Source organism: Sander lucioperca, chromosome 22 (assembly GCF_008315115.2).
Source record: "Sander lucioperca isolate FBNREF2018 chromosome 22, SLUC_FBN_1.2, whole genome shotgun sequence".
Taxonomy (NCBI): Eukaryota; Metazoa; Chordata; class Actinopteri; order Perciformes; family Percidae; genus Sander; species Sander lucioperca.
Genome location: NC_050194.1, coordinates 19,988,997 through 20,002,222, shown reverse-complemented (window position 1 = coordinate 20,002,222; position 13,226 = coordinate 19,988,997). Strand labels below are relative to the sequence as shown.

The following is a 13,226-nucleotide window of genomic DNA, read 5'->3' as shown; positions in this document are numbered from 1 at the left end:
ATGAAACCCTGGTGCAGACTGATTGGAAGGTGCGTCCTCGGTGAGAACACTTCACTCCTGCACCGACTGTGTAAACCCTGCTTGACTTTAATAGCCTGCACCCAGTACACGGGTCCTGTCACAAACCATTTCAATCTCCCGTTCTGTGCGGTACACTCACCTCTGAAGGGATTAACGGCAAAAGTAGAGAGCCGAGCACGTTGCAACGTGCCGTGCCAGCCCACCTGACTCGCCGGGCGGTAGGGGGGGGGCGGGACCGGAGGATGTGACGTCCTGATCGCAGAGGAGATTGTAGGCTACCATATCCCGTAATGCTGCTCGTTAACGTAAATGTTTGGTGAGGATTATTACAAGCTGCGGGGATGGCCAACTGTGAGTGAATGCAGCCGCCTCAGGTGAACAGAAAGCGGGATAGAGGCAGTCACAATACAGGCCTAAACACATCATCCACCGAGCTCCACAAATATGGATCTAACTTTTGTATTATCAGCTGTTATCTTCACGCTTCTCGCGATTGTGGTGGCAACGTCGCTATTTAACGGCTCGTCGCCTACAGTCGACTTTGCAAGTTATTTCGGAAACAGAGGAGATGGCGCAGCCGGGGGATTAGATCAGACGAAGCAGAATGGCTATTTACCGGACAAGAAGAAGAAGAAGAAGAAGGAGGAGGAGGAGGACGACTGGTGTGAGATCAGCGGGAGCACGCATGATCACTGGGATGTAGTGAAATCTGTGCTTTCAGTAAGTAGTATGTCATGAGAAAGCGCTGCTTGTTTATTTTGTTTTGCATTGTATTATGTTATTCTCTCTTAATCTGTTTTCCTCCCAGTCAGATGCAGCTTACAAGTCCAGTCAGAGGTGGAAGAAGCACTCAAAGCCTCTATTTAAGTAAAAGTAGCAATAATGAAAATACAAACTAAAGAAAAGCTGCATTAGCCTATAAGTTGAATTAGCTGCAGCGTGATGTAATCAAGTATTACAATCAAAAGAAAAAGGCAAGACGGGAAACGATGAAAGATATTTAATGGAAAACCTGAATATGCACACGAAGATACATTTCATGGAGTAAAAAGTACACTAACAAATACTCAAGAGAAGTAGCCTACCTTTACCTCAAAATTGTACTTAAGCAGATCCTTAAGTCAAAGTAGCACTACCACATTACAATACTTAATTACAAGTAAAAGTACTGCAGTGAGAAGTGTTATCAGTAAGATTTACTTGAAAATTAAAAGTAATAATTTTGCTGTAGGCTATTGCTTTATTACATTATTGGAGTACACTAATGCATTAACATGTTAAGCAGAATTGTAACATTGTACCAGGTCCAGATGAAGCTAAGCTTGTTTTATAGACTGCAGTAGTTTATGCACTCTACTTTATAATCATATGTTTTGAATGGCTGAAGCTTCCGCAGTTAGTTGAAAATATTAAAATGGGGAATGTATTTTAAGTATTTTGTTTTACATTTTTCTTACTGTTCTTTAACCATCTGATTTTTGAGTGTTGATCAGAAGAAAGAAGACATTTTGAAGACGTCACGTTGGATTTTGGGAAACTAGGATTTGCTATAATTTTGTAATCCAAAGATTATTCAATTAATCAAGGGAATAATCAGATTTTGCAATAATGCTAATAATTAGCTAGTTAGCTGCAGTCCTGTTTATGTCAAATCAATATTGTAAAGTAGGCTACAAATTACAACATTTCCCTGTAAAATGTGGTAGAAGTAGAAGTGCGAAGTAGCATAAAATGGAAAAACCCAGTACACAGCACAATATTCATGGCGCTTAAATGTGGTTGATTTCCACCTCTGCAGACATTTCTAGCAGACGACATCCCGCCCACTTGTGTGTTGCCGTGCACAAAAATAACGGGCACTGGGGGCAGAGAGGGCAACAAGTAGGAGCACTTCAACAACATGAACTGGCCGTAACTGTCTTTTGTTGTGTCTTTTAGCCTAAATTGGTATTAATAAATAGAAAGAAGCAACATGACTTTACTCCAAACACCTCTCAGGTAGCTGTCAGGACCCTTCCTGGCCTGTTTTAGCCTCTAAAATGCCTGTTGAGGATATCTGGATGTAGAGAGGCCAAAGCAGGACAGGGAGAGAGATGTCAAATCAGCACCCAAGGGAGCAAAGTATGAAACGATAACCTGACACCTGCGCCAAGTGTAGGCCAAGTCAGCATCTAGGAGAGGTGAGGAACATAGGTAACACAAAGAGTGATTTGTTTGGCGCTAAATATCTGTACAGCAGTTTCTAATCTGGGCCGGCCTACAAGGACGTACACATATTTCAGACGTTAAAGAATATATTAATTGCTTAAGTTGTACGGGGAAAATTATGATTTGATGCCCCTCATCTGATCCCTTAAATCTCTGACAGGAGGAGGCACATCCCCACCCTCACACTGAAGAACTGGCAACACCAGTTGAGCACTCCTCCTCCACATCCAGCCTGTGCATCTCCAGGCCTGGATGTAGGCATATGAGCTTAGAGGTAGACTCGTCATCCAAGGCCTCGTCGGGGCCGAGCCGTAGGTCATTCATTGGGCTCTCTGATAAGGAGCTCCTAAAGTGTGCTTTCTCATACCCCCAGGCTGAAGGAGCCACAGAGAGCCCAGGGATCAACGGTGAGCACTTTTACCCACTTTGAAAAAGCTGTTAGTTAAACATTGAAATAGATACCACTTTTGTTTGTTTTGGTTTTTCAAAATAAAGGTTTAATGTGGATTTCTTATCAATGTTTATTCTGTTTCATCAGATAAAGAGGAATCAAATGCAAACAATTCCTTGAAGTACGTCCCTGGAAAGGCGCGAACCCACCACTTGCAAATGATGATGTCAGTAGAGGAGCTGGAGGAGGAGCAGAGGTCAGTGAAAACTACAAATATGGGTACCATTTTCTGACAAGGCACCCTTCATAAAGTGTTTGTAAGCTGTTAATAAGAACAATTAATTTGGGGAAAACCCCTCCAATAGACCCTTCTAATAGCTGAGAGGCCTTCCTGATGAATTAAAAAACTAAAGTTATTCTTATTAATAGCTTATAACGGATCTAAAAAGCATTAGTGAACAATGTATTAACCATTAATAAAGTCATTTAAAGGGTGCTTTATGAAAAAGTACCCAAATATAATAGTAATAAAATCACATATAAATTAGTAAATTCACAGAGTTGGACACATTTACTCCCAAAATACTCCAAAACAGAACAAAAATGTCGAGGCAAAAGATTATTTGCCAAAGTTTTACTGAAAACCGAAAAGATAATCTTTTCATTCAACATTTACATTAAGTTCCCTTGTTTCCTCGCGGTGCTTCCCTCAGTCCCGTGTTGACTCGATTTCTCCAGCCCTCTAATCTCCCCTACACTGTCTTCACGTGTTTGTGTGTTGTTTGTGGTCCACTCCACATTTAGGTGCTGTATCAGCCCTCCTTTTTAGGCTAGACTGAGTAAGGCGAGATTGAGTCTCTGCCAGGCATTAGCTGAAGGATGAATGGCATGAGACTTAAAGATTTAAAGAAACCACACGACGCATTCGGTGGCTGCTGGGGGAAAAAATAGAAAACAGAGGAGTACTCACAGACATAATGTATCTGCATTCCCTGCTCTTATCATTGCAGGATACACTCCAGCACAGACTTTAACTGTCTGTAAGCCTGAAAAAGGAGCAAATATGTGGTAAAGTATGAGTTATTCTCACCCGTTTATCGCAGGGGAGTCACTTTCTGGCCATTGTGTGAAAAACTATAATGCCGTTTTTCAGGCTAATTTGCATTCTCAGTTTTCAGTGATTTTTTTGGCCTCATCATCTCTTTTTCCTCAAGTGGCCATGAAGCGACTGACACATCCCACTTACCCACCTCCCACTGCCCCATTATTCCACATTATTCAGCGTGTGATTCTCAGGTGTCACAGCAGGTGTTGATTGTGTGTCCAGTCGTCACCTCTGACAGAAGAGTGTTAGTTAATCCTCTCAGGACTCTCCTCTGTTCTGCCACAAGGAGACACTGAGACTGGTGCTGACACGGCAGTCACTTCCAAAACTATTCAGTCACACTGGAATAGAGAGGGTGAGGGTAAAATTGGGCATTTGTGCTTTGATATGAGAAATACATCTTGTAATATGTGATTTCAGGAGGACAGACAACTGGAGGAATATTCATGTCAGAGTATTTTACAATAGCAGCACTGATATAGGACCTGTTTGCCTTGTATTCAATGCACGGTATTTAATGTGGCTTGGTATGGACCAATAATAAAAAAAGTTTTTAAATACTGGAATGGACCTTTCACTCACACCAGGTTAATGAGGGTCATGTAGCTTATCTTTTTTTTTTTTTTTTCAAAGATTTATTTTGGGGCATTTCAGCCTTTAATGGAAAGAACAGATAGATATGAAAGGGGAGAGAGAGCGGGATGACATGCGGGAAATCGTCTCAGGTCGGAGTCGAACCCTGGACCTTCTGCGTCGAGGTATACACCTCCATACATGTGCGCCTCTTCTACCAACTGAGCTAACCCGGCCACATGTAGCTTATCTTTATCAGCATTACTTGCTGTATGATGCTGTATGATCTGCACAGGTGTGAATGATTCACTTTTACTTGTCAAGTAAGGTTAGATAAGCCATTATTGATCCCCAAAAGGGATATTCAGTTGTTGCATTAGCACAAAAACAGAAATAAATAGAGAAAGTAAAACGTGTGTGTGTGTGTGTGTGTGTGTGTGTGTGTGTGTGTGTACGCGTGCGTGTGTGCGTTCGTGCTGGATAACTTTGTAAATTGTGAAATTTGCAGAGAAGTCAATTTTTCAATATTTCCATTTGTCCACTGGGGGTCGTGCTGTCCTAATAGTAGCAGGCTGCATGCTGAATACACTATTTTAGATCCCACATGCTTACATACACACTGTCAAGCGTAGGCTACTGTTTGTGCAGGAGTTGCCGGCGTAAAATGTCTTTGTCAAAAAGGAGAAAAATGGACTTAGAGTGTTGGCTCTTCCAAGAAAAAAATGACCAGTTCCTATTTCTTCAGAGTTAAATGTGATCAGTGTTCTTGGTGTGTTATTTAGTGAGTTTTGGAGGTGCTGGAAGACTGGAAGTATTTTGTAACTGTTGGACAGTGCCAGGCTAGCTATTACCAGTCTTTATGCTAAGCTAAGCAAAGCTAAGCTAAATGGCTGCTGGTAGTAGCTTAATGTACCATACAGACAAGAGGGTGGTATCATTCTTTTCATCTAACTCTCTGCCAGAAAGCGATGAAGGATGTTTCCTAAAATGTATTAACTATTCCTTTAAATTCTCTATTGTATTATATGTATTTATTTGGTTTATCCTTGTATATTGAATATGTACCTACTTAGTTTATCTTTTGACATTTTTAAACATACCTGTCTTGTTTACAATTGGAAAAGCTCAGTACTTATTTGCAATTACAGGAGCTCATTTAGCATAATGGACACTGGGAGGAGCTCTGATTTGTGTTTTTTTCCAGCTATGTTTACATATATTTACGGTACCGGTGCTGTTTGTTATTGCGGATTTTACCTGATGAGCATTGTTGATAAGTTTATACAAAAGATAACAGTCTGCAGGATTATTTTTTTTTTTTTTTACCACTCAATATTTCTTTGATATATTTGTCTTCCCAGGGTGCAACGTGAGCAGCTGGCAGCCATCTTCCAGCTGCTGAAAGACAACCAGGAGACGTTTGGGGAGGTGTCCGAGGGAGAAATGGAGGAGCAGCTCAGACTCTACTCCATCTGAGACGCCTCTTCGTGTTTTTAGGATCCTCCCTTTAAAGGCGCTCCTTTAACCCGTGAACGCTAAAGGACTACTCCAGTACACCAAATATTTAAATACATTTGTTCACAGTATTCGATTCAAGCAGTGCAGTCCACTCAGCTACCACTTTTTCATATGATGTACTTTGTTTTATTATGTTGTTATATTGCTGTAGCATCCACCTGTCAGCCACATGAAGAATAAACCAAAACAGCATTGTATAGCTACCCATAAGTAAATAAAAGGCATAAAGGACTTTTGTTTCTATTAGTTTTATATTATAATTAAATACATATTTATTAATTTCTTACATTTTTTAAATTCAATATTCTGTAACTGGTACAAATGGGGTCCAAAATTAGCACTATCTACTAGCAAAGTGCTGGTAAAGTATGCAAGTGGCTGGTAGATTTGATTTACTCACCAGCCAAAAAAAAGTGTGTGTGTGTGTGTGTGTGTGTGTGTGTGTGTGTGTGTGTGTGTGTGTGTGTGTGTCTCTCTCTCTCTCTCTCTCTCTCTCTCTCTCTCTCTCTCTCTCTCTCTCTCTCTCTCTCTGTCTCTGTCTCTGGGGGGGGATGTGTATCAGCACATTTCCAGGTATGTTTTTTTCCATTTAAGTCATTTTAAAGTATATCTTGCTAATTCTTGTATGTTGCATCTATTGCTCTTTGTCAAATTTCCACATCAGCTGGACTACTTTCTCGAGTCCGTCCCCTGTTGTGTTTACACATACAGCAAAAAAAGCCGATTCCACAAAAACAAAGCTAAAAACTGATCAGATGAAACGCTCTACACTTGGTGCTGTGGTTGAGACTCCCATGCCCGTACTCTCCAAAACCTCCTTCACGAAGCTTCCTCAGTGGGATTTTGATGATGTTTATAACCAGGATGCACCACCCAGGCAGACAGTAAGCATGTTATAACAAGATGGGACGGGAATATCATGAATGTGTTAACTTTGTGTGAGTGGGTTATTTGCACAGCCATGTGTTCGGGTGTCTTTGGTGTGAACTGCATGGAATTTAAAGGTCCCATGACATGGTGCTCTTTGGATGCTTTTATATAGACCTTAGTGGTCCCCTAATACTTTATCTGAAGTCTTTTTCCTGTAATTCAGCCTTGGTGCAGAATTACAGCCACTAGAGCCAGTCCCACAATGAGCTTTCCTTAGTATGTGCCGTTTCTGTATCTGTAGCTATTGAGGAGGAGAGAGGGGGGGGGCAAGGTGGAGGGTGAGGGTGTGGCCTTGACCAACTGCCACTTTGCTCGTCTGAAAGCCATGATGTCTCTCTCTCATGAGTGGGCCAAATTCTCTGGGCGGGCAAAGCAGAGAAAGGGGAGGTAACCTTGCTCCTTATGACGTCATAAGGAGCAAGATTCCAGATCGGCCCATCTGAGCTTTCATTTTCTCAAAGGCAGAGCAGGATACCCAGGGCTCGGTTTACACCTATCGCCATTTCTAGCCAATGGGGGACCATAGGCAGGCTGGGGGAACTCATATTAATGTTAAAAAACCTCAAAGTGAAAATTTCATGCCATGGGACCTTTAAAGAACCAAAGAGGGGAAAGAAAATAATCCTTTGATCAAATGAAACAAAGGTCATGGGATCGCCCTAAACAAGTCATGCCACTGTATAATATCACACTTTATATAAACTAAACATTCCATTGTAAACCATGAATATTAAAGCTCAGACCAGAGTCTGTAATAAAGTATTGATTGATATTAAAGTATTGATATAGGCTATATCATTACAGGGTTTTTTAATCATATCACTTTTTTAATGTAATGGGTTATTTTATATAAATAATTTGTAATTAGATTTTCATTTCTGTTTTAAAAAAAAATATATCTTAAAAAAGAAAATAATTTGAAGAGCAAGCTTGACTAATTCCCAAATTTATAGCAAAACACTGTACACTGTACGTCATCATGAATAATCTTTGTCTGTGCTCTCTTCTTGTAAAATGCTGAACAGTTTTAAGTCTCAGTACACAAATTAAACAGTTTAATAAACGAATATCACGCTCGTCAATAGGTCGCAGGTTGTCATTGCTTCGTTTTAAGGGTCAAGAAAAAAAGGTTGATCTTGGGCAATGTGTGTGTTGAAGAATTTTGTAATCTACATTCAAACATGTCATTGGTTTCTGCTGCCCCCCATGCACCATCACAGATATCAAACACTAAAGCAGAAGGAAGCAGCAGCTTTTTCTGTTGTAGGATGTTTTATCCTGTTTAAGCATGTTTTCATTTTGATGGAATGCCGTTGATGTTTATCTGTTTCAAGTTCATAAAACAGCACATCTGTGACTACTAAAATAGCCTTGTGTAACATTGGATAATATAGTGAAGTCACTGTAAACAACACCCATACTGTGTGTGGCTTCACACAGCTGATTCAGCAGCATTCCCATTATTGTTATTCTGTTCTTTATTTTTCTTATTCCGTACGTTTTTTGGCTCTCCGTAACGTCTGCATATGTTCAGCTATTAAAATCATTCAGCTTTTAAAATGTTCAGCTCTTTCAGCTAATGATGGGACATCTTCAACTTTTTTTCTACTATTTATACTTTTTAAAATATTAAGCTTTTTAACACTTTTTTTTTAACATTGAAGTCAATGAGAGCATGCTTCAAATCCTTAAAATCTTCTTCCACTCCCAAAAGATTCAGCTCCTTTGTACTTTCACCTACAGACACCAAACAAACTTTAAAATGTTCACAAAAGCTATAGGTATATTAGGCTATTGCTTTTCAGTTTGATATCTTTTACAGTTTTTGTGGAAAAGCTGTTTAAGTTTAGTGATCATTTCAGGATTTTTCTGCGTTTCTAATGAGTGTGTGTTGGGGCCAGCTAGAGTGGATGATGTCATCGCCAGAGCACAGAGCCTTAAAAAAATATCGTTGTCCCTTCTCTATAAATTGCTCTCACACCCACAATATTAACTTGTCATACACAATTTATACATCAAAACGTAGGTATTTTTGTCTAGTTTCAGGCAATTCGCTGCCCTGTTTAACATTCTCCACATTTCCCAGCGAAACGCAGAGCGAACCACTTTTTTAAATCGCTGATATGCCCACATTTTTAAGTTTATCAACATAAATTTTACATGAATACGTTCACAAAGGCCTTGTGGTTCTCACGATTACATCATTTCACCGGTAGCCCTTATCGTTTTAGCAGTCTGAGGCTTTATTTGAGAGCTTGCTCTGTGTCTTTGAATAGCTCCAGTGTGGCCAGCTGACAGTTTCAGCAGGTGACACGGTCGTTAACCTGATTAAAGATCAAAGAGATCTCATCACAGACTTCAAAGGCTGTTTTCACTGGTCATACGTTACCATGACAACACTTTCACAGACAGTTGAATTGAATACTACAGGCAGTAATATGAACATTAGTCTACATCTTTTGCATTCCACTTCTGTCTGTCTGTCTCTGTCTGTCTCTGTCTCTCTCTGTCTCTCTCTGTCTGTCTCTGTCTCTGTCTCTCTCTGTCTCCCTGTCTCTGTCTGTCTGTCTGTTTGTTTCTCTCTGTCTTTATCTGTCTGTCTCTGTTTCTCCCTGTCTCTGTCTCTCTCTGTCTGTCCCTGTCTCTCTGTTTGTTTCTCTCTGTCTCGGTCTGTCTGTCTCTGTTTGTCTGTCTGTCTCTGTCTGTCTGTTTCTGTTTCTGTTTCTTGTTTTTATTCCCTCTTCCGTACTTTTTTTTGGCTCTCCGTAACTTCTGCATACATTCAGCTATTAAAACCATTCAACTTTTAAAATGTTCAACTCTTTCAGCTAATGATAGGACTTCTTCAACTTTTTTCTACTATTTATACTTTTTTAAATATTAAGACATTTTCAGGTAATTCATTTAAATTTTCATCTTTGACAGTATTACAGTTCATCTTCCAGCTTTTCTAACAATGTTTTTTAGCTCTTCACTTATTTAGGTAATGCAGTTTAGCTTCCATCTCTGACAATTTTCCAGATCTTTCAGCAGTGCGGTGCAATGCATTTGGGCTTTAAGATTTTTCATACAATTTGTTTCATATTTTTGCATATGTGAGTCATTATCAGTTAGAAAATAAACTCAGACCTCACAATGATCTACATATTTTGTCATTTTTCAACTTTTAAAGCCGACAATTCAGTTTAGCGTCAACTTTTAACTTTTTAATGAAATTCATACTTATTAAAACGATTTCCACTTTTTCAACTACTCTCACTACTTCAACTTTGTCTTACGGATTTAAGCTATTCATCCAGTTTAGCTTTAGCAATTCAGCTATTCAGCATTCCCACACATTTTCTGCAGGAAATGCATTTTCTAGTTTCTATTAATTTCTTCTTCACTTCATCTTTAGCGAACCACAGTCAACAATTACATTATGCAACTAGTTTTGTTGTTTTTATGTATGATGAAATGAGTTACATTTTTATACATGGCATGAGTTCAAAGAATTAATCTTACATTTGGAGCTTCACAGATAAAACACAAAAAACACGTGGCCACTGTGCGCTACACTCGACAATAAGCAATAATTAAGAACCAATTCTGCAGAAAAAGGTCACAAATAATATAATAATAATAATAATAATAATAATAATAACAAGTTTATTTGATATAGCACCTTTTACAGACAAAGTCACAAATCGCTTCACATGATAAACATTTGTAAAAAATACAGTAAGATCCAACAGAAAATAAGCAAGGAAAAAATAATTGAAGACCAATGAAAATCATTTAAAAGATAAAAACCTAAAACCCAAAGTTACAAACGAGTCAAAAAAGCAGCGCACCTTTAACTTTTTTATATACAGTAGTTGAATCATTTGCTATCTGCTTTATATTTAACAGGGAACCTGTACAACTTAAAGGCTGTGTATCAGCGTTATATGTAGCGCTGATAGCAGCATGGCAAAGTTGGTTTGATGGTCCCAGACTGAAATCAACAACTCTTAGAATAACCTAAAATCTTGAACAGACATTCCCGGTTCCCAGAAGATGAAACCTGGTGACTTTGATGATCTCCTGACTTTTCCTCTAACAATATCAGCAGTTTACAACATGTGTGGTTTTGAGTGAAATGCCTCAACTCAAATTCAATTCAATCAATCAATTCAACTAAATTGCATTACATAATAATAATATATAATATAATATAATTATAAATTGCATGGATTGCCATGGAATTTAGCACAGACATTATTGTCCCCCTCAGGATGATTTGTAATAACTGTAACCATCCCTTGTGTTCAATCCAGATGCAAATGCAACTCTGTGTGTTCAGCTCTGCCATTGCCAACTATTAGCATTTACCTTGATTCAGTGAAAGTGAAAATGATTCTGTGAAAATGATGTGCTTACATTTTCTCTGTATCATATGCAGAGGCAGCTATAGCGGATCCGCCTCTAAACAAAAAAAGGTAAGTCTCTACACTGTTTTGATCTGGAGATATTGCATATGACATAGAAATATGACATTAAACGTGCTTGATGCCGTATACCCCAGGGGATTAAATCATAATCCATAAGGACGATTAGTCTTATGTTATTATGAATATCTTGAAGTTTTTAAATAAATAGCACCACTTGCTGACTTATTAGAGCAGTGACTACAAAGGTAGAGTATGCAACATCTGTTCAGATAGTAACAACAATGGATGTGATATAATGTTGAGATGATGAGATGAGACAGTGCTCTAACAATACAGAGCAATTTCATTTTATATGCATTTCTTTGTTGATGTGGGTCTGTTTGCGGTTAAAACCTTTAAACAAGAGAACAACATTTATAACGTCAAAAACAAATATCTTGACAGAAAATGTGTGTGATTATTAACTTATATCAAACAATAATGAATTGCTGTAAGCTCACAGGACACACCACACACAGCTGGAAATCAACCAAGATTTATTTTTAAAAAGTGGGAACCTATGGCCTCTTGTTAAAATAATATTAGTTCAACATTTTGGGAAATAGGCTTATTTGCTTTCTTACTGAGCGTTAGATTAGAAGATACCACTTCCTGGTAAATATGAAGCTATAGCCAGCAGCTGGTTAGCTTAGCTTAGCTTAGCACAAAGCCTGGGAGCAGGGGGAAACAGCTAGCCTGGCTTTGTCCAAACAAAATCCGCCCACAAGCTCTTCTAAAGCTCACTGGGCCTAAAAATCTGAAAATCAGTCAAAATGTGTCAGTACAAATTCAAAGTTCAAATTTTAAAGCGTTCAGTAAAAAAAAAATAAAAAATGTTGTAATTTAGTCATTGTTGTTTTGACAAGAAATAAGTAATAGAGAGAGAAAAAAGTGTCAGTTAGCCACATTCAGATCATGTGGGGAAGTTTTTTTTCAGTGTAGGAATATTACTTGATTATATATATACAGTATATATGTGTATATACTGTATATATATATATATACAGTACATATATATATGTGTGTGTGTGTGTGTGTGTGTGTGTGCGTGCGTGCGCGTGCGTGCGTGTGCGTGTGTGCGCATGCGTGCGTGTGTGTGTGTGTGTGTGTGTGTGTGTGTGTGTGTGTGTGTGTGTGCATGTGTCATTAACATGTAAGCAGCATTTAAACGTTGTAGATGGTCGAGGTAGGGTTAGTTTGAACTACTTAATATCTTGTTTCGTTGTTTAATCTGTAACAATGCATATTTTAAAAGCTGATATTTGCATGATAAATCACAATAAGTAAGTAAAAAGATAAGGTGAACTGCAGTGAAGTATAAAGTACCTGGAATTACTGAGGTAAAGTACAGTTCTACTTTTTCAGCACTGGTGCCATTTGGTCAAATATGAAGTTAGTGGGTTGTTTACACATTTTTACAGACTGACATCTTACTTCTATGATCCCACACTTTTATCATATTTTTAATTCACAACTCACTACATAGATGGGTTTCTGGGCAAAGTGATTGTGAGATGTGCGCAGCTGCGCGCATGTGGGGGGTTAAAAAAAAAGAAAGAAAGAAAAAAAACTCCCTTTCAATTGTGCAGAATTAGATTTTTAGATAGCTGACAGCTATCATAACATAATACATTGAAATATATATCTGGTTTATGGTATATCTTGGTGGTAATCACTACCATGCTAACATGGGCTTTGTGTTCTTAACTTGTCCACAGCGGGAATTTCATATATGCTAACGTAACTTGTGTGAGGGCATTTCAGTGCTCTTAATCTGTAAAATAAACACAGATAATTTCTCACTAACTGTAAGAACTAATTTTGTGTAGTCTGGGTTAACATGTTTGCCAGAATTCATGTTAGCTGTCTAGAACCTGAGTTTACCTCTAAAAGGTTAGTGGTTTTGGGTAAGTTGATTTTTTTCTCCAAAATACTGCAAAGGTCTATAATTTATCATGACATCGTGGCAGTGAGTTTTATACCCCAATGATGCGCGCATCATTGATTTTTGTAAACACGAAAGCATCTA

At 38.5% G+C, this 13,226-nt stretch overlaps 1 protein-coding gene and 1 long non-coding RNA gene across 5 annotated transcripts; both read left to right on the top strand.

The window, feature by feature from the left end:
• Nucleotides 1–256: 256 nt before the first annotated feature.
• LOC116061211 lies at nucleotides 257–6,221 on the top strand. Of its 4 annotated transcripts, XR_004107674.2 has the most exons (6): nucleotides 257–741; nucleotides 2,390–2,636; nucleotides 2,768–2,876; nucleotides 3,631–3,688; nucleotides 3,792–4,080; nucleotides 5,660–5,771. XR_004107674.2 is itself a non-coding variant. In XM_031315241.2 (5 exons), exons 1-5 carry the CDS (start codon nucleotides 466–468, stop codon nucleotides 5,772–5,774), a joined length of 648 nt encoding a protein of 215 aa, XP_031171101.1. In that variant the 5' UTR covers nucleotides 257–465; the 3' UTR covers nucleotides 5,775–6,221. The 4 variants fall into 4 exon arrangements, 3 of the variants coding, with proteins under 3 accessions (XP_031171101.1, XP_031171100.1, XP_031171099.1); XM_031315241.2 differs by lacking the exons at nucleotides 3,631–3,688; nucleotides 3,792–4,080 and having other exon boundaries at nucleotides 2,390–2,503; nucleotides 2,603–2,636; nucleotides 5,660–6,221; XM_031315240.2 differs by lacking the exon at nucleotides 3,792–4,080 and having other exon boundaries at nucleotides 5,660–6,221.
• Nucleotides 6,222–6,383: 162 nt separating this feature from the next.
• LOC118494253 lies at nucleotides 6,384–7,630 on the top strand. The gene is made up of 2 exons (XR_004896370.1): nucleotides 6,384–6,820; nucleotides 7,345–7,630. It is a non-coding gene; the product is annotated as an uncharacterized LOC118494253 (long non-coding RNA).
• Nucleotides 7,631–13,226: the final 5,596 nt, after the last annotated feature.